Here is a 27,298-nt window from a genome sequence, read left to right on the forward strand (position 1 = left end):
ACTTCTGCTTTCTTCGACAGTCTTTGCAAGATTAATTGCTAACAATTGTAATGTCATTAATCTCTGTGATGGGATTAGATGATGATATCAAGATATTATAATTCCGGAATGAATGAAGGATTTTTAATGTTGTTAATTTATTCCGCCTCGTTCTTTAAAGTGACCCAATTAACATTAACTCGAGTATTCTGAACTATAACTCGGGTGTTCTCGAAAGTTTAATGTGACGCAAACATCTTGCGTCCCCGCCTCCCGCTCTTGACGTCAGTGCGTCCTGCTGTTGTTATGGAAACCAGTTTGCGCTGCGTATTCGGTTCAGAAAACCAACGGGGAGTTCTCTGTATTAAAACGTAAGTTTTTAAGTCGTATCACTGCCTTATAATTGTGAAATACAATTGAAACAAATGCAAACACGTGTGTTTATTGCTAGAGTTGCTTTCACTTGCAGTTTTTAATAAGCTAGTGTTTATAGTTAGGCTACTGTATTAAAAGGGCTTAGCAAAGTTTGACTGTTATTACTCAGAAAATAAAGACTGGGCATGGCTCATGAATCAAAATCCATGTCCTTTATATAAAAGTAATGTGAAAGTTTAATAATTTAATATATATAATTTTTCTTGTAACTTACACTCGTAAAATGCTTATTTAGATGGAAGTTTTACAAGAGCTGGAGGAGAGTGATGTGACAGATGATGAAGAGGAGGATGGAGAAAGAGCTCAGGATGAAGATGTGGGAGTTCTCCGTCTGTCCAACATTCAAATAACTTCTACTACACACACGTAAGGTTACTACAGTTCATTGACTTGGGAGACACTCATGTGTGCATGAGCCCTCATGTTAAAACATTTCATCAGAAGTGTTACTCTTACTTGAACAGTCCAGGTCATGCACTCATGCCTTCAAGGAAATCGCCTCCTACTCTTAAATGTAACAGATAAGAAGGGGAGGCGTACAAGCAGAAAAGCAGATATCAATGTCTGAATGTTTTTCCCAAAAAAGGATAAACATTTAATTGATCAATAATGTTCATCAAGTCTGTTAAATTACATTTACATGACTGTAATAAAAGGGGGATTGAAAAAAAACCCATTGACCTCAACATTTATTATTATTCAACATAGTATTTAAGACGCATGGAAATATTTATATATTACACTCTGTAGTGTTTTTATTTTTGCTTCAGTGCAAAGCAAAGACCTCAAGTGGACCCTTCACAATGTCCGTCTTCATACATCGAGAACTCACCACAGGAAAAATTCATGCTCGCAATGGCTGAAAACTTTCGGCAACAGTATGTTCTTTTGTACCCCGATCGCAAACCACTTCTGCTGTGTCCCGTTAATGAGTGTGGAGTTCAGGTACATAAACACTGAACACCTTTGTTGGACATTATACTGTAAAAGTGTTTTTACATTAAACAAATTCAGCGTTTAAAGCAATTTATCAGTAGTGAAGATTTAAAAAACTTGGTAGAAATTACTTTTTTAGGTTCGTATATAATGCTGAGGTTTAATAAATACATTTAGATTTATTTTAAATAATTATTAAAAACTATTTATTTATAATGAAGGTAAATTTGTAAAATTACAACAATATTTTTAATATTCAATTTCTTTTCTAGGGTACTCAATTTTTTTGCATTGTGTCTAATTTAGTCCATTATATCAACAGAAGTTTGTCAGCACCACCCTGCGCTGCACATTGCTCCCTTATCCAGAGCTGTACAGCTGGGAAGGATGTGCCAGTTTTGTATCCGATTATCTTTCCTTGGAATTACTGGACCCGCCATTTGAAATAGTGAGATGCTCACTTAATCATGATCTGTACTGGAACTTATACAAGTTGTTTTGTGCAAACATTAACATTTAATTTCTGTTAAATCTAGCCCAAGCAGCTGTCATCTCCCACCTGGGTTGTGCAGACACAGAAGGGCACGTGCTTTGATTTCTCTTGCCTGCTGTGTAGTCTCTTGTTGGGCGCGGGATACAACGCTTACTGTGTCAGCGGGTACGCCAGTAAGGAGATGTGTCTCCTTGATCAGTCGCACCAAGAGTGTCCTCAACTGGAGCCTGAAATCCAAGTACAAAGACAATAAGCATTCAATTGGATGTGAATTTCTTTGAAGGGTTGTGTTTTTTCATGTTTTTTCACGATTGTTTTTGTTTGATCAACTTAGGTTAATGAAGACCAACAGACGCAGACGAAGAAGAAATACTCCGTTAAACCACCACGTGATCTTCAAAGCTCCTTTGAGAAACATCAGGATAAGAAACGGCATGCGAATGCTAAAGCAACTGCCCTGAAGAAACAAAAAGAGGCGGAGAAACTTCAGAAGGTACAACATTTGGGTGGGGAACGGAGACCAAAGTGACATTTCTCAGACATATTTAATAACATTTTAGAAATGTTTGAATACTTCGGTTCCTCATTGACAGGAGCAAGAACGTCCCCCACCAGACGCTCTTCTGGGGGTGAGGGTTCACAGCTGGGTTCTAGTGCTGTCAGGGAACCGGGAGGTCCCTGAGAACTTCTTCATTGACCCACTGACTGGAAAGAGCTACACCACCACAAATGAAAACTTCCAGGGCATAGAGAGCATATGGAACCAACAAAACTATTGGGTCAACATGCAGGATTGCCGTTTTGGTTGTGCGGTCAGTATTTCTTGGATTCTGTGAAATTATTTTCAAGATCACAGGAAGTTTACAGAGTGTGTTTGGGTCTTTAGGAGATGACCTTTGCCTTGAGCGATCTATCAAAGTGGGAGTATATGTTATGTGGCCCTTCTAGCCAATCACTATCCATCATTCCAGAGCCAAAGGAAACAGAAGACGAAGAAGTACAGCAAGACTATTTTATTTTTTAATTGAACTTCAGTTACGGACTAACATTGTTGTCTGTGTAATTCTGTCTATTTTCTGTCTAATGTATTTTTATCCCTGTGGAGGATGAAATGGAAGAGCAGAAAGTATTTGAGATGCCTCCATCTTGGGTGGCCAAAATAGACATTTCTCAAATAGGTGAAGTTCTATATCGATTTCAGCAACTATTTCTTAATAAATGTTTTGGTCATGATTTCTCTGTTTATTATCATCATTTTAGATATGGAAATGCGTTATCCAGGAGGCACGAAGGTAGTCCGGTATAGGAAAGCCAAGCTGGAAAAGTTTGCACCTTACTTTATGAAAGATGGTCTGGTGACCAGATTTACCACCTACAAAGACATTGAGTGTAAGAATTCTTATATATTTTTTATGGCATCAGATTACATTGAAATAGAGGTTTTTCAAATGTGTGAGTGAATATTTAGTGCTCGACTTTCTATAGGCACCCAACCCGACACTGTTAAGGAGTGGTTTAAACATCGAAGGGATTGTCTTGAGGAGAGAGAACTGAAGACAGACACCAATGTGACAGCTGAACTTTTTAGACCTGGAAGAAGCGATGCGCTTAAATGTAATCTTACACACATGCACGCACGCACTTTCATGATGTTTAGACCCTGACATAAGTAAGAATGATTCATATTGGTTGTGACTACCATCGCTTATATTTGGGGTCATTGATTAGAACAAACCCCTAAGATTGTTTGAAATGTGAAAACATTTGTGTCTTCTTTGGTTAAAAATAAACAAAAATTTGATTTTGATTCTGTAAATGAAAACTAGCTATGCAGCGATACAAAATTTCTCCACCGAAACCGATATCTGATTATTCACAGTGATGTCTCCCGATGCCTATAGCAAAAATTCTTTGCATTTTCCTGTCTTCTTTTGATTGACAGAATATATCGGCCCTGATCATTGGCTGTTTTTAAACTATCAGCCGATAGCCAATGGTGTTACAAACTGTTTTTATCAACCGATAACGTTTATTGGCCAATATAACGGTGCATTATATCAAAAACCTTGCCCTGATTCGCAACTGAATTATAAGATACGATTACATGGAAAATGTCAGTAAAAACACATGCACTTGTATCTTTTAAACAGAGATGGCAGTATTGAGGCAAAAATTATGGATTGCAGCTTTATAATAGTAAATGTAATAATAAATATAATAATTTTAATAAAAAAATGTACACATCTGAATCTTTAGTAATACTATTAACCCTAATAATGTACTTATACAATTTATTGCATAAACTTTAGAATCTTAAACTTAGCTGATGAAAATATCTAAAATAAATATCTATATATGTGGGTAGTTGAAGTATAAATTGTACATGTGTCCTATGGTGTAACACAGCAACATTTTGATTAATATGTTAAAATTACATTGTTTTACATTATTTATATTTATTATATAAAATAGCATAAGATTTATCTGTATTGTTTAAAAAAAAATTGCTGTCTCACCATAGGAGACATTTGCATATCAGTCAGTCAACGACACATCTAAATGATCTAAAATATCTAATTCTTTAAATCTCACTGTTTAGACCACAGGTACATCACTATGGTCCCGGAGACTGAGCGTCAAATGGACTTTTATAGCCATACTCGCTACGACGGTCTAGCCCGCAGAATCGAGAAGCCTTTCGAAATGACAGAAACCTTTGAAGATCGGACAGACTTCCTCTTTAATCGACATGTTGTTTATGGAAAGAGGGTCAAAGTGTCTCAGTCTGGAGAAACTCTTGAACAACGACCTCTACAGGTAACAAACATGCTTTAACCTTCAACCCACTAAAACAGTGAGCAGTGTAACCCAATATTATCTTAGCGGTATAACATTAACCAACAATAGTGAAGAAACTTCTAGCGTGACTGCTGGTAGCTTTGCTTACAGTAATCACACCAAAGTGAAATTGTTATGTTGACCAACATTGGGTCAATAACCCTTTATTTGTGTTGTCAAACAGAAGGTAAAGGAGATGTTCCACAGAGATCCTTCTAGACCCAGCTGTAAGGAAGTTGCTAACAGAGACTTTATGATATCGGAGGGGCAGATTCACGTGACCTATCATCTAGAGCAAAGTCGGATAATCCCATTTTGGCTGAATTTCATCAAACCCAAAGAAGCAGCAGGATCGGAAAAAGCACAAGCTTTCACTCCAGACATGGTTTCCGGCTTTCAGGTCTGATGAGACAAACAAGTTTGTTTTAGCCCCACCCAGTTATGTAAGGGATAGTTCACTCAAAAATGAAAGTGTGTCATTTGAATTAACATTTATCCATTTGGCAGACACTTTTATCCAAAGGGACTTACAAGTAGGAGATCATATAAACATTTTGTCAACACGCTCAACAGTACCATTAGTTTACAAGGCCATGCTACTAGGAAGATCAAGGCTGGAGTAAGCAAGGGAGAGAAAGAACAACAAGATTTTTTTTTCAAAGACACAAGACAAACAGTTATTGGTTAGTCAAATAAATGCGGAACAGGTATGTTTTGAGCTGTTTTATGAAAGTTGTGGAGGATGCTGCAGTTCGGATGGAGGCTGGCAGTTCATTCCACCACGGGGGAACCGAATGAGTAAAGGTTTTTGCAGGAGAGTTGGTTTTGCAAGCCCTTGCCTGCCGTAGATTTTCAGACAGGAGAGTGGCTTCCATAGAATGTCCTTTCTTGAAGCCGGATTGTTGACTGTCCAGAAGGTCGTGCTGTTAGAGATAGGCAGAGATTTGGTCAAAAACTACCCTTTCGAGGGCCTTGGAAAGGAAAGGCAGGAGTGAGATTGGTCTGTTGTTGCTGACCACTGAGGGGTCAAGTGTTGGTTTCTTGATTAAAGGTGTGAACAGGGCTTGTTTTATTGAGGTGGGGACAGTACAAGTGGTCATAGAGGTGTTTATAATGTGTGCGAGTTGAGGCAGTAGAGCAGGAGAGATAGCCTGCAGGAGGTGGGAAGGGATGTGGTTGAGGGAACAGGTGGAAGGCCGGGTGGAAAGGAGAATTTTGGAGACACCAGTCTCCGAAAGGGGAGATGAAGAAGGGAGTTGAGGGTAGCAAGGGTTAAGAGAGAGATCAGGGATGTGTTGAGCAGAGAATTGCCTATTGATAGTCTCCACTTTATCAGTAAAGAAGTCGGCAAAGTCATCAGCAGTCAGCGAGGTAATGACGGGAGGTTGAGGGGGACAGAGAGGAGAAGGTTGTGAAAAGTTGAGGCGGGTAAGATGCAGTTAGGATTTAGTTTTGAAAGTACTCTGTTTTGTCTGCAGATATGTCAGTAGCAAAGGAGTTAAGAAGATGTTGAAGCTTGGAGAGATCAGCAGGGTCTCTTGATTTACGCCACTTCCTCTCCGCAGCCCTTAGCTTGGTCCGATGGTCGCAAAGAGCCTCAGAAAGCCAGGGGCAAGAGGGTGTAGCACTTGCAGAGCTGGAGGTAAGAGGGAAGACACTGTCAAGACAGGATGTTAAGGTTGTACAGACAATATCAGTAGCTTCCTCAATGTTGAGAGATGAGTAAAGGGTTGTGGTTGGTAGGGAGGAAGACACCGTGGACGAAAAGCAGGTGGGAGAGAGGGAACAAAGATTACGATGGAAAGTATTGGTATTTGGTTGGGAAGTGAGATTACAGGGAATGTTACAGTGTCATTCCAAACCTGTATTGTATGATTTTCTCTTGCAGAACACAAAAGAAGAAATCTGAAGAACATCGATAACCGACCCACAAGGTCACTTATCGACTGTCATTGTATGAACACAAAACAACAGGGACATTTTTCAATATATCTTCTTTTGTGTTCAACAGAAGAAAGAGTCACATACAGGTTTTGATCGATATAAGAGTGAATAAATGACTGTATTTTTTATTTTGGGTGTACTGTCCCTTTAAATCTCACCGTTTTAAAATTCTCCCTCACATCGCTGTCAAATGTTTAATTGGCGGCCATCTTGTTGACAGCATGTTTATTTTTTCCTGCAGGATGATCCTTCTACGAAACCCTACAAGAACCTGAAACTGTATGAGATGCTTGTGGATCTGATGAGAGATGAGGAAAATGTTGTGCTTCAAATTAAAGATTCTGAGAAAGAGGTAATCAGGGAAGGAAAAGATTTGGTTCGCAAATAGCTATGTTTGTCTGGGGATCGGTGTTGACCGTTGCGTATGCGTTTCAGGTTAAATCCGTACTTTCTGCAAGAGAACAGGAGGAAAAAAATACGGAGCTTCAGATATCTATTTACAACGCCACGAGAAATGAGACTGCATGTCGTCGCACAGAAGAGACGGTGAATCAACGATTTAATTAATTGTGTAGTATTGTATGGATCCACAATGCTAATCCCAACATCTTTTTATTCTCATTCCTCAGGAGCGTATAGCAAAAGAAAAACAGAAACAGCAGCAATCGAAGAAACTGGACCCGCTGGAGCCCTTTCTGGTCCAGTTGGGACCCACAAGACCCCTTACACTCCAGGCTGCTCTTCAGATAAAAACAGAGTGTCTGGCTGAACTTAAACAGCAGTTTATTAACAAAGCCAAAATCATTCAGAGCCGACTTGAAAAGGCATGTTAATCATTTAAAAAACCCGCAATAACACAAACCCGAAATAAGATATTTAGAGAAACGTCAGTTGTTTTAGAGTCCATATAATGGGAAATCAATGGGGGCCAATGTTAATCTTGTGCTGCAGAAGAATGAAACTCATACAGGTTTGAAATGACTGGGAGTATAACTTAATTCATTTTTAAACCTATGTTTTTAAGAAACCAACTGTCATGCAGTTTTATGAGGTCTACACTGGTTAAAATGATCAACTATTTTCAGGAATCTGAGGAGTTGCAGAAGAAACAGTCGTGGTACCAGAAGAACCAGCTCAACCTGACCAAAGAGGATGAAGATGAGTACCATGCCTACTGCTCTGATGCGCTGCTCCGAATCCACATCCGCAAACAGAGACTCGATCGGTATGTAATAGCAGATCAGTTCTGTAACGTTTTTGAGAGTATTTCTGTAGTTAGTGATCGTACAGCTGGAATTATTCTAAAATTCTGCTTTAAAACCGTAAACCTGTGTTTGTTTTGTAGTTACAAGGAGAAGGCACCCATTACGTTCCTGGCACTGGAGGAAAAGCTAAACCGAGATCCAAGGTTGAACAAACATTTTAAAACGGCACAATTAAATGAAGCTTAGTAATGTCATTCTACCATTAATCCAAATGTTTAATAAAAATAAAACCAAGCTTGACTCTTTAGTCTCTTAAGCAGTTAAATGCCACACACAGCAACGTTGTAGTTTGTTAAATATAAAAAAAATCTTTATTGCCATTATCACTTTAGATTATACACTGAAATTGGATAGCAACACTTCAACACTTAATCCCTGTTGGATAATACAAAACAATGCATTGATTACCAACATTCTGCAAGTGTGCCAAATATTGGGAACGTTGTTAAAAGAAAAATTGAATAACGGCCTTTAGTAATGCAACCTTTATTTACATAAGAACAAGTACTTCATGCCATGCTCCTTAAAACAAAAGGAATCAATCCTTCAGAGTTTTGAAAGCTTCAAGATTGCTTGAGAGAAAAGGCGGAAAGAAAACAGCAAAAATGGCAAACGGATAGAAGTTAACGGACCAAGTGAAAACGACATTTTAAATCAAGTTCTCTAAAATGTCCAGTTAAGAAAGAAAACTGCTTCAGTTACACATATTACAGCATTCTGCACAAAGAAACTGTACACGGGAAATCCTAAATGACACGTAAAAGCCTGATGTGGTAAGCCACTATGTACAAAAACAATTGTGCACAACACTAACATACAGAAAATTTAGTTTACTTAATATTATACAATGTAGACAGATTCAAGTTATTTTTTGTCCTATTCGCATAACCGTAACTATGCACACGTTTACCCTGAAAAACATTGGGGATTGTGAAGTTCGGGAAAGAAAGCCTAATAACATGTTGACTATCTGGTGCGTTAGCGTACATAGGCTGAGCTTTCATCTACTGGCGTTTGCTCTTGATCCTCTCCAACCTCTTTTTGAGGTCGTCGAGGTTGGAGGCGGAGGAGCGGGTGGGGCTGTGGGAGTGCGACTGCTCCTGCTGGAAGTGCTCGCGAGACTCCTTTAACTGAGAGAGTTTGCTGTGGAGCATGTCTGTGCAGGACGCCACGGATGGTTTCAAGGAGCTTAGGGGAGGTCGCTCTTCCTCTGGCTGAAGAGAGACAATACATCACATTTAAATACTTAGAATGGGAACAATCCACATAAAAAAACAGAATATATTAGCTAACAAACTTGATATGAACAGTGATGGATTGTTAAAACCGTTTTAAAAACTAAGTAAGCACATGGTCTAAAGCATGTCAGAATCCACTTTTGCTTTTAAGGATGGGAAAAATGGTAGGCCAGGCTATCCTATGTGTGTTTTGGCCAAACATGCAGTAAACCAGTCAGAGTTCCTTCCCTTTAGAGCCAGTTGCGCTCACGCCATGGCGGATTATCTATGTACATGCCAGAATTAGCAAGAACAAAGACTGGACGCTTGTCCAGAGGAAACCCATCTGCCAGTGTGTGTGGTTAAATCGTGCGAGCAGACCATCCACAGGACAAGCCAGATTTGTATCTTCATGTACACAATCTTTTACATTGTTATACATTTATTTTAAAGTTTGTGTGCTGCTGCACGTTCCACTGTGTGTAATAAGCAGAATGTACGTGCGTTGTGCACCCACCTATAGGCGTATATTACTAACAAGCTCTAAAAATAAAAAAATATTGTGCCGTTGACCAGGTTTCAGTCGGACAATGGCACAGTCCATTTAATTTGCCTCAAAATAACAACGCGCCTAAACACATCTTGTTTACAGACCAGCATTTGCTATGTAAACAACATGGCGCAGGACGTGAAAATGAAAACTGCATCGAGCTGAAACTAGCAAAAAACACTTGCGTCACGCTTTGCGGAGAGTGCATGAATAACGCCATAAGCAGACAAACCGTTGAGTTCTCCAGGCCACGCCGTTGCCGCAAGATCTTCAGTCTCTCGTAATAGGCAGCTGCATTCAGATCGTCTCCATTATTAAGGGAAACAGAGCTGGGGTCTGTGCTGGGTGGGGGGATTACTGTGTGATAAAACCAATTCGTCAGTGAACTAGCGTTGTGAAATTGGGGTTATACAAAACATTTTAAAACAAGATATTTCCAAAAATTGATTCGAGAGATTTCTGTATAACTGACAGTATATTGATGTACCACGTGTTTGACTATTCTCAAGTTAGGTTTCACCTGTAGAGGTTGGGATTCGGCCTTTGCCTTCCCGCTCTGACTCGATCATGCGAAGCCCTCGCTCCACATAGCTCTGAAAGAACTGAGAGGTGTTCCTCAGGAAGGGCTCGATGTCGGCGTCCGAATACTTCTGCTTGTACTCGTACAGCTCTGTCAAACCCTGAGAAACAAAGTGCTCTAGTTAACTAACATATTGAACGGATTAACGTGTGAAATTACTCAAGGCTATAGACTCACCTCTTTAGTGTTCTCCTTGGAACCAATCTTTTTAAAGATTTCAGACAGGATGTCACTCACGTTAGCCTTGATCACTTTGTCATCCTATATAAAAAGACAAAGACATGAAATTGTGTATCATTAGTAAACAACAAGATATAGACATGTCTAAAAAAATAAAATTAAGAATTGAAAGGCTGTTCTTATTCTGCATTTCATCCGTAATCAGATGCAGGATTTAAAAACAAAACTCAACTTATTTAAGGATAACAAAATGACTTCATTCCATTACTTTAGAAAGCACACCAGATCAGCTTTAGACCGCACACATACCGATCTGAGGGCACCCTTCTCTGTGCTCTTATCAGATTTGTGTCCAGAAAGGTTTGCCAAAAGTTTGACCACCTTCCTCAGGTGCACCTCCAGCTCAGACTCGTTGCGATTCTCGATCATAGACAGGTGATCTAAGATCTATGGGACACAGACATGGACAAGACAATTTCAGAAGGAATAAGAGAGCGGTCATGCAAAACTTCTTTCTTTAAGTAACCAGTCAGTCTCAAGTGTACCTTGGCACCGGTGAGTCTACAGAGCGTGTGTAACAGTGTTTTCAGAGTCCGGTGAGGAACGTCGCTCTTGAGCTGTTTGAGCTTCTCTTTAGGAAAGACCTTCATGAAGTTGTGCACGTCCAGCAAGATGCGATCTAGATTGATGCTGTTGATGGTCTGAGGCAGGAAACGGATCATTCTCCACAGACACTGCGTGATAAAGAACAGCACATAGATGAAGCAACATATGACACTAATACTACGTTCTCACTAATATTATCATGAGCTATTCAAATGAGATATTAACATGTTTATAAAGTGTACCTTCATGACAAGCTCCGAGAACATGGGGGACCCTGCAGTGCTGGTAAGACTGTCCTGCAGAAGCACCAGCAAAGCACTGAAAAAAAACAGAAGATTTAACCTACATGTCAACATTCCCACTATAAGACAAATACAGAATGCTAACAAAAGTGGAGGCTTCCGCCTCTCCGAACCTCAGGATGTTGGTCTGGTCCGACCTCTCAAGCACTCGAACCATGAGCAGGTTGACGGAGCGAATGAGCTGCTGCCCATCCTCGATGTCCTCCACTCTGGAGTCCAACATCAGCGTCATCAGACCATGCATCAGATCCTTCAGGACGCCAATAGAGGCCTCTCGCGCCAAACTCTCCATTGAGAACAACTGAACACAGAGGCGCATTGACTCAGATGCTAAACATCGTTGATATTTGAGTTTTACAATAGCTGTTTGTTTCTACAGATACAATACCAAAGTGGTTGCCTATAAACATCCTGCAAAACACTTTACACAATCAAAAACGTGCGATCAGTAAAAATAAGAACAATGTAACGTTTTTAAACTCACAGACAGCATGTTGCCTATAATGCAGCTGTACAGTTTAAAGATATCTTTTTTGTCCAGGCGATCATCGGCCATGTGCGTGTTGTAAATGAGCCGCAGCTGCATAAAGGTGGCGATGAGAAACTGGTCAATGTGCCCAGACATGGCTTCTGCTTTGTCTGCCTGTCTCAACACCTCATCAATCTGCATCACAAAGTAGTACAACTTTAGTTAGGACATGAACCCTGCATATGAAGGTCCAACATCAAAGGACCCGGATGCCCACCTGTGCCAGGGCCTGGATACTGGTGTTAATATCTCCACTGGCCACTTGAGAGATGACAAAGTTGATAGTGGAGGCGGTACTATTGTGAATATCGTCAAAGTGAGGAGAGACCGAACGAATTCTGCCGACACAAATGATCGTTTTTAAACACCAATTGTTCTAAATACTTTAGCATTATTTCAGGAAATAATAAAGTGAGCTCGTCAATGTGACAAACACTTACTTGCGCTCAGGAATCATGACTGGCTCCAGAACTTCATCCAGTTTGTGTTGCACCAGGTCAGGTATGTCGCTGGCGCACGTGTGGTTGTTCTCAAACACATCCAAATCCAACTGAAACTCTTTTGGGATGGATGGAACCGACTGGTCCAACAGAGCGTTTTGCGCTCGAGCTTGACTGTTGATAAAAGAGGGTGGGCCAATTTTGGGCAACATTATAAAACGGCAACTTCCCTTTAAACATTTAAACAAGTCTTTAAGAACTTGGTTACGGTTTGTACGCACAAATACTGCCAATGGTTCTTAATTCTTTAACCACTTCCACAAATATAACATTACACTTATTCAGCTAGAAGGGCTGGTGATGTAAAATAAAGTAACATTTTAAATTATGATTTCATCATTGTTTTCTAAAAAGTGCAATACAGATCCATTAAACCTATCAGCCAGCCCTACAAGCCAACATTTTGGGGGGTAGTGGTCTCTTAAATTGCAGGTACACAGGTGCAGTGGGTACAGCGGATGAGCAGTGGGTACAGCGGTACGGCAGTACTTACATCCTGTAAGTTCGATACATTATTCTGTCCACGGTGGGCAGCAAAGAAAAAAATCGTAAAGGAGGATAGAATGAGACTAGACAGCGCTTTACCGTGAGATAGAAATATAAACAATAGTAGTAGAAGAGATAAAGTTGAGCTTTGACCCATGAATATGACTGGACATACCGGAGTTTGTTGGGCACCTCCTCCTGTGCAGGTTTGCGGAGAAAAGTGGCGTTGGGATTGGTGGGTTGTTCTTTCTGGACTCGCTCCTGTTTGGGCGGGGCCGCGGGGGACTTCTTAGCAGAGCGTTTGATTCGTTCCTCGAGCATGCTCATTTCTTTCTCTGAAAGCTAGATGTGAGAAAACGACATTAGTTACGACTTTTGGTATTTTCATGAGAAAATGTTTGCATTTATTAGTCTAGACAGGCAAGAAAAAGGTCAATGGAAATTTGAAATCTGAGGGTGTCTTACATTGCCGATGAGTTTGAAAACTTGGTCACCGCAGGCGTTGTAAGCAGCCAAGACAGTATTGAGCGCAGCGTTGCGGACCGTGGTGTCACGATCTCCAATGTGAACAGCGATTTCTTTAAGGGCCTTGCCTGGAGTCGGCTGACACACATTCATGCCAAAGTTTTCTATCAGGCACCCGAGCTCCTCGAGACATTCTATAGAACAAAGATGACAAAACATACAGTAAGTTTTGAATTGTAGTCTATGATAAATTATGATCATCATGCTAAATTGTGGAGTTTTAGTTACCAGATCTCTGTTTGGAGTTCTTGGATTTGGTCCCGTCCATAAGGAAGGGGAAGACTTTACTGGCTGCGTAAACTTTACACAGCATTGTCAAAATGGCACGTACGTCTTTGCGCACCACATCCTTTGACTCCCCGACCTGCCCGGACAAAAACAAAGATCATGACAAGCTGCAATGTGTCAAGGGGATCACAGTGAAACTATTTTTTACTTTAATAAAGCTGAAGTTTATACTAAAGAGCCACCTTAAGGATCAGGTAGGGAATAAAAGACGAGGCCTCGTAGTCGTTGAGTTGGTAGTTCTTCCTGCTCAGCATGATGAAGAGCAGCTTCAGGAACTCCAAAGCTTTCATCAACACACTGGTGTTGGTGTCAAAGAACCTGAGCGTGAACCACTTCAACACCAGGTCCAGACAGCTTATCACAGCTTCACACTCTGGTTCCATGTGCTGAGAGTCATTCACAAAATATATATTTTTTAGAAAACTCACATTTTCAGACCTTTGTCTACAGCACAGGAAGTGATGTCATCTGATCTCTCTGAGCTTTCTCACAAACACGAGCAACAATCAATCTGCATATTTACCTCGATCATGGCACCGATGGCTTTAACATGACGTTGAAAATCGAAGTGAAAGAGCTCCTCCAGTAGCCACTTGGGCAAACATGTTGACAATTGAGTCTTCAGCTGTTCCACGTATTCGTCACGAGGAGTCATGAAGTTCCACTTCAGAATCTAAATTGTTGTTTAAGAACCAAACATGCCAATGACATCATAACTTGATCCTGCCAACACCAGTCATGGGTACTAATATTAGATGGACTGGGAGATGCTCACCTTCAAACCTTTCTCTTCCTTCACCCTCTGCTCTTTGCCATTAGGAACGAGGATGTAAATGGGTCCAGATTTATCTTCCTCTTCCTTCGCACCAGCCTTGACCGGCGCTTTCTTACCCACAACACCCTAAGTAGTAAAACATTCAACACTTAAATCCTGAATTTACAAGGTCTTATGTACAGATACTTTGCTACGAAGTTAACTTTTCCACCAGAATTGTTAGTAACGTGATGTTCGCAGAGAGAGTGAACTTGAATGCCTGCAGGTACATCTGTAAAATAAGCCTATCAGTGACAAGAGATCAGTATGAAAGAAAGTACTCTGGGGTGACACCTCCACCGTACTCCAAAAATAAAATGGAATTTCTTTTAGCAGGTACATTTGAAAGCCATTAATGTTAAAAAAGCGTTGTGACACCACACGGAATGTTACATGTAGTGCCACCACACTTTCGTGTACAATGTCACCTCACACCAGCCATATTGGTGCTCTTTACGAAGAGATTCTTCTATACCTGCTGGCTGCTAGGTGTGCCTCTGGAGAGCCTGTTTTGTTTACAATTATCTTTATCTCCTTTCACCTTGAGTTCCATACTCTCTCTCTAGCAAACGCAACAAATTACATGCTTCAGAATAATCTAACTTTACAGCGAACACAAAAATGTTGAATAAATGATACAACAAAGGGTCCTTTGCAACACAGACAATTGGGGTCTTGTTATTGAATGACCATTTTAAACATTGAAGCATAGACTTTAAAGTGTGCCACACCTTTTTAGCTGCAGGACCTGCTGATTTCGCTTTCTTTGGGTCTGCTTTAGGTTCCGGTTCACTGAAGTCTTCACTGGGAGTCTGGTTCCTGGCAGGAGCTGTAAAACAAGGACACGATTAAGTTAAAATTGGTCTCTTAAAGGGATAGTTCACCTTTAAAATTCTGTCATTGTTTACATGCCCTCTTGTCCTTTCAAACCTGTGTGACGGAGATATTTTTAAAAATGTTGGTAACCGATGGTCCCATTGATACATTGTGGACATACATAGAAGTCAATGGAAACAAATGTTTTTTGATTACCAACATTTTTCAAAATACATTCTATGTTTTGCAGAAACAAATCAATTTATTTAATAAATTATGAAATACTTTTTTATTTTGAAGATGAAATATTCCTTTAAGCCTCAAAACTTGCTGATTTTATAGCTCTATTTGGGTTGCCATATCTCTACCAAACTCACTCTAGAAAAAGAACATCCAATAACCATTATGAAAGTGAAAGTGACCTATTTGTCAGATATGGTGACCCATATCCGAAATATACCTCTGCTTTTAACCCATCCAGAGAGTAGTGAACACACGCACAGGAAGTGGTGAACACACATACACCCAAAGCAGTGGGCAGCTATCACTGCAGCGCCCGGGGAGCAAGTAGGGGTTAGGTGCCTTGCTCAAGGGCACCTCAATCATTACCCGCCGGCCCTGAGGATCGAACCAGCACGAGTCCGACTCCCTAACCATTAGGCCACGACTGCCCCCTATTATCCATCTAAAGCAATTATTCCTTCAATTATTCCTTCAAACCAATGACATTACATTCTGTGACGTCATGTGACTAGTGGTTAAAGAAAAGAACGAACCTGAAGCTGGTTTGGCAGCAGGGGCACTGGGTGCGGGTTTAGAAGCTGCAGCTTTGGCAGGAGCTGCAGCTTTGGCAGGCATCACGGCCCTGGCCTTCTCCAGCATGCCAACCACCTGGTCCTTTGAGGCCGGCTGCACAAAGACAATGGAGAAAGTGACGTTATGTGTGGCTGCTTCTACAGTCAAAAGCTGACAATGCATTCTTATCAACCACCTGTTCTTTATGATAAAAATCGAAATGGTTCTAACAATTCAAATACCAGCCCAGATCTTTACCCGAGGCCTCACTGCTACCCATATGCTACTTGCCTTGAGTTTGCTGGTAGCTTTGTTCATCTTTTCATAGCCCAGGTGCATCATGAAGGTGGGAAGGGCGTCCTGAGCCTTCTTGCGCACGTCGCCGCTACGGTCTTCAAGGCAGGTGAACAGGTGGGGAATACACAGCATGAGGTCTGCAGGCACCGCACGCATGGTGGGCAGTTTCTCAGCCAGCCAGCCCAACAACTACAGGGGACAGACGTAAAAGTGAAGTCGCTTGCTGTGATTTTCCCTTGTTAATATAATCATTCAATCTTTAACTCAAAAATAAAGGATGTCAATTTTGTTATGAGAACCTATATGTACCTCCTGTCTGAGGAAGGGGTTCTCCTTCTTCAGCTCCTCGGACAGGTCCTCTCCTTCAAGCCACTCCTTCATCCCTGTCTGCTCCACCCAGGCGTTCAGCGTCGCCATGGCAGCAGCGCGAACGTTGGCCTGAAGAGAAAAGTCAAATTTCATGCAAATCAGAAATAATTCACTGCTCAGGATGGAAATCATAAACTCAGGGTGGATTTCATACTTTGCTGTCTCCGAGGACAGTGATAACTGGAATTCCCAAGTGCTTGACGTGCTGTTTGAGAGATGGACCCATAGCAGTTGCTATCTGCTGTAGGATAGTCAAGGTTTGCTGGACCTAAAGCCACAACACACATTTTAGACATTGTAAATGCGAAGTACATTAAATAAATTAGATTCATCCACCAAGCAACATCCACTCAGCCTAAACCAGGATACCCCATTCAAATATGAACAGAACAGTGACATCAGATGATTTAAATACACAGACTGCATTACCAGTAGTTTGTTTGAGTCATTAAGACGGCCCTTCAGTGCCAAGGGCAGCTCGCCGATGCTAGCCTGGATGAACTTAGCCTCGGAAATGACAGCGGCAACCTCATCAAGGCCTTCCTTCCTGACCTTCCAATTCTTGTCTTCGATTTTTGACACCATGTCTGACGTGATTTTATCACTGTGAATTAAAAGTCACATAAGATTAACTCTTTGGTATTCTCTTTAAGTACTGTGTCCTTTGAGCATTTACATTTGGGAATTCAACAGATGCTTTTATTCCAAAGCTATTCATCTTGGACGTTTATATTTGGAGACATCTTAAGGCTGCTTGCCAGAGTCATTATTTTAAACAAGGAAACATTTGATAACCTGATATCAGTTCTAGGTAACAGATCCATGATGTCTCCAGCTCCACCATCAACCTGCTCTTCATCTGCCTCTTCTCCCTCCTCTTCAGTTCCCGCTTTTTTGCTGCCGCGGATGGAGGCAGGAGGAGTCTGACCCTGCATCTATGAGGAAAGGGATGCAAAGGTGAAAGATAAGACTTCATCTGATTTAATGCAATCGTAACTGCAGCGCTGAACGTTAACTTTTTTGCACATAGCACCAAAAAAACAAATTGCACAGGCTAAACAGTTGTAGCTTAAGTAAAAAACACAAGTTTAGGAAATCATATAAATAGACAGGTAACTGAAAAAGGACATAAACGTTATACTAATGGATATTTAGTGCCATATATATTTTTGGTTTTTACCAAATCAGTTTTTTCTGTTCATTTTATGCATTTTCAATGCTTTATTGTACAGTAGTAAATACATTTATTCATAAAAATACTGTATGAGTGTGACTTGGCAACTCTCTGCTTTAATCCCAGTACATGTGTGATCATTTGACACGGAAATAATGATAGTGTATGGTTGAATTCTTGTGTACTATAATATTTACTATAGTAAGGTTCAAATATACTATAGTGTTTACAACAGTTTCAAAATTTACTACGAGTTAATCATTTAAATCTGGTTCAAATTCAAGTTTTCCCAGATCGGTTTTATCAAAGGGCTCTAGATCAATGGACTCGATGCAGCAGAAAGTTTTACTTAATAGCAAAAACTAAATAAAACTCAAATAAATAGTGGTGCGCCATTAGTTAAACACACATGAACAAGCAAAACGACAAACGCATTTCACCTAACAGCAGGCTTTGTCTATTGAATCTGCGAAACTATTGCACACGTGGACACTATTAAATTTATTCGTTCGCACAGACAGACTTTTTTGTAGCATGTGCATCAAATGTACATGTATAGCCCTGAACGGGTAAACATACCCATCACATCAAAGGTGTGACCGTGGGAACTGCACTTTACATAGCGTAACCGTGTCAAAATTCGAGTTCCGGCTTGTGTTCATTTCCCAGTTTTACTGCCCTCTCTCCTCTCGATTACTTCCCGTTTCAACTGTCCTCTACTTATTCCAGCTGGCTTTTTTGTCGATACCCATGTGCTTATAAATAGCTAGACATGAAGCCAGGCAGGGAGGGGCAGATTAAAACAAGGTGTGGTTTGGTGGATCTTTACAAAGGTTTTATTGTGAGCGTCTCTTTGAAAAGGAAATGTTTACCTTTTCAAACTCTGCATCGATTTGTGAAAGCAGGGCTGGTTTTTCATCTTCAAAGAACATGCGGAGTGGAGCTCCCATATACAAGTACATGACTCCTAAGAGAGTGATCGCTGATGTCCTCACAGCCTGAAATGAACACAGCCAATTACACACAACGTCTGACAAACGGAGTAGCAGGTTGAATAAAAGCTAATACGCTAATTAACACTTACAACAATTATATTACAAATATTATTACATTATATTACAAACAATTAAAAGTCTAAAAATCCTTTTAATCATGACTAAAATAATTACTTACAGGATTTGTGGCACCCAGGGCGGTTTTAACGTTGTTGATGAATGCCTTCACATTTATTCTGAATAATTGGAAACAGCATTTATGAGTAACAAACAATACTAGACAACTATACTAAATAAATAAATACAAAAATAAATAAAGTGAGGCACTCACCCAGCAAATCCGAACTCCTTCATGGCATTGGCCAACCAGTTGAGTGTCTCTGCTTGATTTTTAGGATTCTTCTGAGCAAAAGCCAGTGAGACCACCTGCCCAATGAAAACAAATCAAGATGAAGCTTAAAAATAAGCAAACAAAAACTTAAATTTGCGGCATCACAGCCAAATAAGGATTGGATAAACGCCTACCAAATTGGCATCGGATGATGTCTACAGTGAAACAATACGATCGAAGATGAATTATGGAGCATCTACGTACGAGCTGCCCAAAGACACATCATTATACTGTGCGAGCTGGGCAGTTATAAATCCAGGCGCGTGTCATTTGTACAGCGCAAGCTTCAACGTTATTAATTGAGGCTTGTTTGTTATTTTCAACAACAAAAATACGTATATAAAGTGAGGCGGGTCTTCTTTATATAGCACGGGCAGCATAGACATGCATCTTCTTTATACATTTATAAAGTCAGGCGGGTCTGGCGAAAACTGCACATCCTCTTTATACAGCACGAGCTCCACATTTATAAAGTCAGGCCAGTCAGATCTGTTCAGTGAGAGATATTCCCCTTTGTGTAAATCACATTGTTAAAAATATGAACAAGGCAGATCAGCATGAGTCACATGACAAAAGTGAAACACAGTAGATCACCAATGGCAGCATCTATCGGCTCAACCCTAAACCCAATAAGACGATTTCCGTCTTAAACACATTTACATAAAAGCCTTCTTCTGATCGAGAGGGTAGACCACCAGTCAAACTTTTCAAATGTCAGACACTTTAAACCAACCTGTTCCGCAGTCCATGGCAGAGAACAAGCCTCGCCAATCGCAGTCAGACCCTCTTTGGCCTTGCTTCCACACTTCACATCTCCGATCTTATCAACCAGACCATCCAAAACAACCAAAGCAGACGTCTTTGAGAACGAGCCCTTTTGCGCGATCAGACCCACAATGTGCAACTTCATTTGCATGACCTAAAAAAACAAAGATATCAGAAACTGGCACCTAACCCAAGGCAAACTTAACTGCAGGTATTTTACGGTCTACTACCTGGAAGTTGGTCTCTTTCCATCCAGGTTTCTTAGCCAACATTTTGACCAGAGCCTGACATGGCATTTCAGATTTATCCATCTGCTCCACAGCCTGAGAACAACATGATAATATGTCAGATAAAGTCAAGGTGCGAATTTAATCTCGTTACCACAAAAAGCTAGAAATGCATCAAAGAGAAAAGAAGAGATGTGCACAACTTACTCTCTGAAACTCTTCCATGCTAGCAAGTCTTTCTTTCCAGTTGGCGCTGTCGAGCAGTTGCATACAGGAACCTGGGAGCACAGCAGCCGCCTTCTCCTCACATACTTCCGTCTGGTGTGAAAAAACGAAACAGCTATGAAAGTGTAACAACTGAGGTCAATCAACATGTTCAACAACACCCCATTTTCAAATATATGGATATGCCAATGCTTATACTGAAGACTTACAGATAGCTCCGTCTCTATGGTTTCCTTCATTTCTGGAGCCTTCTTAGACTTGCCACTGGGGGCAGAAGCAGGTTTGCCCTTCTTGGGTGGCCCAGAAGCCTGGTACATTCAATAAACAACATAAATGAGTCTAATCTTTTACTCATTCTTTCAACAAAAGCAACAGCCGGCAGATGACTTTACCTTTGCTGGAGGAGCTTTCTTAGGAGGGCCGGATGGTTTGGCAGGGGTTTCAGCGGGTGGGGGTGCTTTCGCAGCCGGCTTCTCTTTCTTCAATCCTCCTCCTCCACCCGCACCACCTTTCTTTCCTCCAGCAAGCTCCACTTTATCTGCACATTCTTTTATCTACAAACACACAAAATTGGACAAAAAAGTTCATTACAAATTGTCATGTAAACAACCACTACAAGATACAAAATACACAAAACGTGTACCTACCTTGTCCAACTTGAGTTTGTCAATTTCTGCCAGGAACGGGTTGACGGCTTTCTCCCCCACCACCTTCATGGCAGTCCCCAAAGCCTCAAAAGCAGCATCTCTGACCTCTGGGGCAGAATCGTTCACTTGCTGCAAGAAGAGTACAACAATTTAGTACACCCTATAAGTCTTTATGACTGTCAATTCTGAAGCGCTTCCATTCATCGTGAAAGCCAAACCTTGAGGAACGCTGCGCAGAAGGGTTTCAGAACGCTTTTTGGCAATGTACTTGGGGTGCAGTGACGGAAGCTTCTGGCCAGGAAAAGCGAAGCCTGTTGCTTGATGGAAGGGTTCTTGTTGTCCATCACCGCCAGAACATCCTCGCTGATGTTTTGTAGGGTTGTCTGCAATACAGTTGGAAGTTGACATACATCTGGATGGTATCATACATCAGCATGTAAAAAACTAAGTGTGGTGGTTGCCAGGGCATTGCTAAGGTAAATGGTTGCTCTCTAGCACGTGACAGTAACACTCCCCATGTTTTAAGACAAGTAGTGTTTACGAAGGATTTGTGATTTTTTTTAAGAAATACTCACAGTTAGGAAGACTGCATCGATGGCCTCTTGTAAGGCCAGTACAACCTGAGGTTTCTTCTCCTTAAACTTCTCCAGAATGGTTGGCACCACCTTAAAAGATTCAGGAGATTTTATGCAAGTTAAGCTTCAGAAGCAAAAAGGGGACAAACTATGACCTAAACTTGGACTTTTCTAACTAAAACATATAAGTCAAGAACAGTACGCATTGTGAGCACTTACATGACCCGCATATGTACCAAACTTCTTTCTCAGTCCTGTTGTCAATCCTGCCAGACATTTAGCTGCCAAGGTCACTAGCATCACATTGGCATCTTTACCAATAACCTACAAAAAAAAAGTTTTCTAAGGTTTGTTCACGGAGGAAATCCAATTAACCAGAGATCTCATTTGAGTAGGCGTTACCTTTTTAAGTGCTCGAACCAGGTCCCCATAGTCTCCATTCTCTAGTTTTGGGTTCTTTGTCAAGGTTTCCACCGCCTCCAATGCTTCCTTCCTCTCCTGCCATTTCTTAGCTTCCTGTGTCATAAAAACATTGCGTTGTATTTTTATCCCACCTGTGCTTAATTTCGTTCCTGGAATGATTCAAATTGAGTTCTTGTTGGTGTAGTTCTCACAATTTTGTCATAGAAGTCTTTGGGAAGTTTTGAAAGGATCTCAACGGCTTCCAAGAGCTCATAAGCATCCACCTGAACTTCGGTCTCCTCATCAGCCTCACCTGTAGGGACACAAAAACATTTAAATCTATTCCAAGATTCTTTGATCATATAAAAAAGATTCACATTTGTTTAGGCCTTTATTCTGTAGCCTCACCAAATTTCTGCCAGGGTGCATAAACAAAATACGTATTGTCTACATAAGCAACACTATCCAATAAAAAAAAAAATTCACAACATATTAAACAGTGCAAGAATGGACAAACTGCCAGGCATGAGTACAGATAAATCTCCTGCTTTTCAATACAAAGTCTCCTAGCACCGTGCTGACAGTAAAGACATTACTATGGCAACTGGTGAAGATATAACAAATATTGAATACACGGTCTATACAAACAGACATGATTTCATTACAGACAGTAATTTCTAAAGATCAGATTTAAAAAATCTCCTAAATTATTTCAAAATACGCCTTTTACAGTACAATCTACTGCTTGTTTCTGAATCGCTACTCAAGACTTTGCAATTTATCTTTTGGGGAGATGTCTTTTGTTTTATTCTCACCATCTGCTTCGTCTCCTCCAGCAGCTTGCTGCTTCTCAAACTTGGCCTTCAGATCCTGTTCGGAACGCAAGAACCGGGTCTGCTTCGGAGGTGAGGTTGGCAGCTTCACCCATTCTTCCTCCAAGTCTTTCAGCTGGAGGAAATGGATCAAATACATTTTAACTGACCTTACTTATCCGGTAAAAAAACGGCTCTCTGGTTAGCAACTTTACCTGTACAGAGTTGATGTTTTGGAGGGGAGGTCGCAGAGCATCACGGATCCACCTATAGATTTCCACAGCGAGTGATTTGGCCTCGTCTCGAACTGCCTTTTCTCGAGACTCGAACAGTTTTGGCAAAACTTTTACTACAGGCTTCAGTGTTATGATCTTTGATCCGAACTCACTGTGGATTCAAAAGAACCACGCTAGTAATCGCCAGCACAAATAATGATTTGGCAAGCATGTGAATTAGTAAGCAACACTCTGACTTCCGCTTTTTATTCAACACTATGGTTTACACGGTTCTAAGAATGCAAATGTAAACAAAACACTGCCTTCTCACCAAAGCGCTTTCCGTAACGTTTCAATGCAGACAACAACAATTTTAGGGTTTTTGTTTTCCAATCCTTTGATCAACTCATCTTGGACGACTTCCGCCTTCTCGATCTCTATATACATAAGGCAGATATCCATCCCCAGCTCTTTAGCCCGAGCTTTGGGCTGATTGAAGACTTTGCAGACCACGCCAGAAACCACTTCCCCTGTTGTTCTGCGAGACAAGATTCACAGCCATTAGAACCCATTAAGAGACTATGGATAATGGGCCAAAGGAACAACGATGAAAGTTATGCGTTTCTACATGCTACATGTATCATTATTGACTGAAGCAGACTGAACTGCCAAATACTTAAAATAAAAACAAACATAAAATCACACTTGGGAAAAAACACAACACCATTTAATAAACAAGTTGTTTTTTCTTCAACTTTTGCTAAATTAAAAGAATCAATACGCCATCATTTACAGCTAACTAACTGAATTTCATTCTGCTATATTTAGACAGGCACAAAGAGGCTGCTCAATAATAGATTGCAGCCTTGGGAACTGCAGAAAAGTCGAAAAATGAAATGAACTTAAACTGATGTGCTTGTTTTGATCTTATTTGGGAATTGCTAGGCGCCTTACGTGAATCAGGATGGGAACTAACTTGAAAACTGAACAAATTCAGAGAAACAAAAAACCTTTACGAGTTGTTGTATAACGAATATGTTCCAATTTGTTTAAGCTTTTGATAAATCTGTCACTTTGGAACTCGACAGAACCTTTACTCTCACTGTATGTTTAAGGGACAGTTCTCCAAAAAAATGTATACTGTCATCAATTACTCACTCTCTAAATGTTCAAACCTGTATACATTTCTTTGTTTGGTTAAACACAAATAAAGATATTTGGACGAAGGCTTGTGACCAAACAGTTCTCAGACCCCATTGACTACCATGGCCCAGAACAGATAGCTGTCCGACATGCTTTAAAATATCTTCTTTTTTGTTCAACAGAACTAAAAACTAGAAAGTATTTTTCCTACTATGGTTCTTATTTGGGTACAAGAACTGTTTAGTTATAAGCATTCTTCCAAATATCTTTCTCTGTGATCATCAGAACAAAGCCTTAATAAAGATTTGGAAAAACTTAGTAGTAAATGACAGAATATTTATTTTTGGGTGAACTACTGTCCAAAAGTTTCTTACCTGCCAGCCACATGTGCATTCTCAATATATGCGAGTGCTGCCTCCAAGCCTTTAAGTTGTGCTACGGCATTGGACTCGGTTACAAATCTTTTGGTAAGTCCCAGGTATTTGCCCCATTCTGGACTCTTCTCATCTTCTATTCTCTGGAAAAGCTTCAGGGCTTCCTCGTATCCATTTAATCTGGCTTTCCAAATCTTAAAGCAGACCAGAACATAGATGTTTATAACAAGGATCTAAACAAATGCAACTAAATGAGATATTTATTAACAAATACTTTTTCATACAGCAAAAAGACAAACAATAATGTGTCTCACATGCAGCTTTACGAGCAAAAAGCTACTTTGCTGACATGGAGACTTGGTTTAACCGCATATTGTACTTTTCTTTAAGTTAGGGCATTATAGAAGGCCAAAAATATAAAATATTTTCACAAACTACTGTTCAAGTCCTGGATGATGACTCACCTTGTGTTCGCATTTCTGGTCTATGGGTAACTTCATCCATTCACTGTCATCCCCCATGGCTGCTTTCTGTTTGATCTATTTAGCTAAACAGAAAAGGGAAACTTTGATGCTCGCATGCCATAAAGCAGAACAAACGTCATTTGAATAGTAAATTTCACACATGGCCAAAACTTGCAAAAAGAATTTGCCTTTTACAAACAGATCACAAAACTCAAAGTGTCCCACACCGCATGGATTGTCCTTTAAACAAAGCAGTACATTACGTAATTGTTTTTACATGATATCTCGAATAACTTTAAGATTAAAGCTTAGATCCAATATGACACATGCAACAAACATGTCCATTACCTCATTTATTAACAAATGATTACAGGAGGTGAACAACTCGTCAGACTCCTACAATAACATCCTCAGCAACGATACAGACAACCAAACTTACAGCAAGCGAATGCACATCATCCAGATGAACAACAGCCAGAGTGAAGCATCATCCACTAATGCATCATCTCTCTTTAGAGCAGTTTCATATTACACATCGATCGCATACGCAATGTTAATCCTTAAACACTAAGGCATTAAGCGATGAACATAACATGTGAAAATAACATATTAAAGACACATGCAGAAAGATGATAAATTAACAATGTGCCGCCAATTCAGCCCGCCCTTAACAAACACCAAAAGCAAACAAACAGCGTTACATGCAATGTCAAAGGTCTAAAAAGTATATAAACATGAATGGTGTAGTTACGTGATTTGAAAAACGTAATTCTGGTTCGCACTGCATCACATGGAAAACGTTATCGGGGTGCAGCAGAGCCGTTAGTGACCCGCAGCTACTGTGTCTCAAGCGGACGCTTATAGCAGAATAAATCGTTCAAATGTTGTCTTATACCACACACGACATCACACATATAATCACCGTGGCTTCCTTAAAGCATACCAATGTATGTTTTGTTTAATTTCAGTGTCTTAATACGAGTAATTTTAAATATACCGGTTAGCTGTTAGCACATACGCGGGCCTGACTGACTGCAAGCTGCCCTGCATCAGCTCGAGCCATCACAAGATTCAAAATAATATCGCCAATTGTTTACCTTATTCCAACAAAACCATCAATTTACGAAACAGCTTGTATCGTTATCGTCATGTTTGACCGATACATGTAAAAACCGACTCACATTATTGTTTAGCGCTGATGTAAAGGCAGGTTGGTATTATTCAATCCGTCACATTCAACCTCTAACGTTTACGAAGCAGTAACGCTAAAATGGCTCGTATACAAAAAACCTCCGTCGCCACCGAACACGGACATACGGTAAATTATTGGTTAAGTTACCTGCTATAGTAGAGATGGAAGACAGGACAATATTCTTATAAATTAAGGACGGTCTTCATCAGCTGGGTCCGATATTTAGTCATTACTCTTCTGGCTTTGAAACGCCTCTGAGGGCGGGTAGAGTGAAGGCGTGTTAGACTTCATGCGCGATTGCGCAGACTGATTGACGTATGACACCGGAATACCGCGAGAGCAATCAAAAAACAGGGCTCTTAGATGTTTCTCGCGGTACTTTGATGTCGCAAAGCGTTCGGTCTGCGTATCGACGCACGATGGTGAAAACAACTAGAGAGACAGAGGGAGGAGACGCCTAGCACCCATTCAAACGTTCACTTAAATATATTTTTTATAAAGTGTACTTCATTTTGGTGCTGTTTTGCATGCACGTTTTTATCTATTTTAAATGTCGTGGTCGCAGATAATCCGAATTACTGACTAACATTAAATGTATAAATTATGTTCACCGAGAAAGACACATTTGTACTTTGTGTGCATTTAAATATAGTATACTTGTACGTATATGTAGTAAAACTGAACCCCACCCCTGTTAATACATAATTCAACAAAGAGTTTGGACGTTAGTGAATGTGCACCAAATTTTAAAGACGCAAAAACAGACTGTTATAATGTATTTAAAGAGCAGGCAAACATGGGTGCAGTGAACATGCGCAGCACGCCAGAGCAACGTCAACAAAACTGACGAAACACAGACGAGCATTTTTCAAAAATGAGGACGGGACTCCTCCTAGCGCTCACGTCGGTGTTGTGTCACGTGCTGCACAGCCGAGTCACCGATTGGTTACATT

At 40.5% G+C, this 27,298-nt stretch overlaps 2 protein-coding genes across 5 annotated transcripts; one reads left to right on the top strand and one right to left on the bottom strand.

Moving 5' to 3' along the window:
* The first annotated feature begins 266 nt into the window (after nt 1–266).
* On the top strand, nt 267–8,130 carry ccdc135 (coiled-coil domain containing 135). Its single transcript, XM_056739334.1, has 18 exons — nt 267–350; nt 650–780; nt 1,185–1,359; nt 1,673–1,798; nt 1,887–2,081; nt 2,178–2,336; nt 2,437–2,655; nt 2,730–2,840; nt 2,949–3,021; nt 3,104–3,232; nt 3,329–3,457; nt 4,443–4,660; nt 4,866–5,081; nt 6,867–6,977; nt 7,061–7,171; nt 7,255–7,449; nt 7,711–7,850; nt 7,971–8,130. The coding sequence occupies exons 2-18, from the start codon at nt 650–652 to the stop codon at nt 8,074–8,076; spliced, it is 2,544 nt and encodes an 847-aa protein (XP_056595312.1). The 5' UTR covers nt 267–350; the 3' UTR covers nt 8,077–8,130.
* A 230-nt stretch (nt 8,131–8,360) lies between these two features.
* On the bottom strand, nt 8,361–27,282 carry ckap5 (cytoskeleton associated protein 5). 4 transcript variants are annotated; one of them, XM_056739330.1, is made up of 45 exons: nt 26,493–27,282; nt 25,154–25,236; nt 24,690–24,883; nt 23,504–23,710; nt 23,173–23,344; nt 22,961–23,093; nt 22,358–22,458; nt 22,146–22,259; nt 21,963–22,067; nt 21,744–21,833; nt 21,387–21,551; nt 21,169–21,297; nt 20,914–21,075; nt 20,731–20,829; nt 20,504–20,614; nt 20,300–20,392; nt 20,038–20,223; nt 19,245–19,339; nt 19,092–19,149; nt 18,791–18,916; nt 17,540–17,679; nt 17,174–17,348; nt 16,899–17,012; nt 16,685–16,813; nt 16,370–16,564; nt 16,060–16,192; nt 15,199–15,296; nt 14,429–14,554; nt 14,177–14,326; nt 13,836–14,039; nt 13,594–13,729; nt 13,306–13,499; nt 13,016–13,182; nt 12,848–12,871; nt 12,295–12,468; nt 12,072–12,192; nt 11,810–11,989; nt 11,439–11,626; nt 11,266–11,341; nt 10,963–11,151; nt 10,727–10,864; nt 10,415–10,498; nt 10,178–10,337; nt 9,890–10,014; nt 8,361–9,104 (listed from the first exon to the last, which is right to left on the bottom strand). In XM_056739330.1, exons 2-45 carry the CDS (start codon nt 25,208–25,210, stop codon nt 8,895–8,897), a joined length of 6,027 nt encoding a protein of 2,008 aa, XP_056595308.1. In that variant the 5' UTR covers nt 25,211–25,236; nt 26,493–27,282; the 3' UTR covers nt 8,361–8,894. The 4 variants fall into 4 exon arrangements, with proteins under 4 accessions (XP_056595308.1, XP_056595310.1, XP_056595309.1 ...); XM_056739332.1 differs by lacking the exon at nt 26,493–27,282 and adding an exon at nt 26,335–26,353; XM_056739331.1 differs by lacking the exon at nt 26,493–27,282 and adding an exon at nt 25,593–25,611.
* Between the last annotated feature and the right edge of the window lie 16 nt (nt 27,283–27,298).

The sequence above is a fragment of the Triplophysa dalaica genome, chromosome 24 (assembly GCF_015846415.1).
Source record: "Triplophysa dalaica isolate WHDGS20190420 chromosome 24, ASM1584641v1, whole genome shotgun sequence".
In the NCBI taxonomy this organism is placed as follows: domain Eukaryota; kingdom Metazoa; phylum Chordata; class Actinopteri; order Cypriniformes; family Nemacheilidae; genus Triplophysa; species Triplophysa dalaica.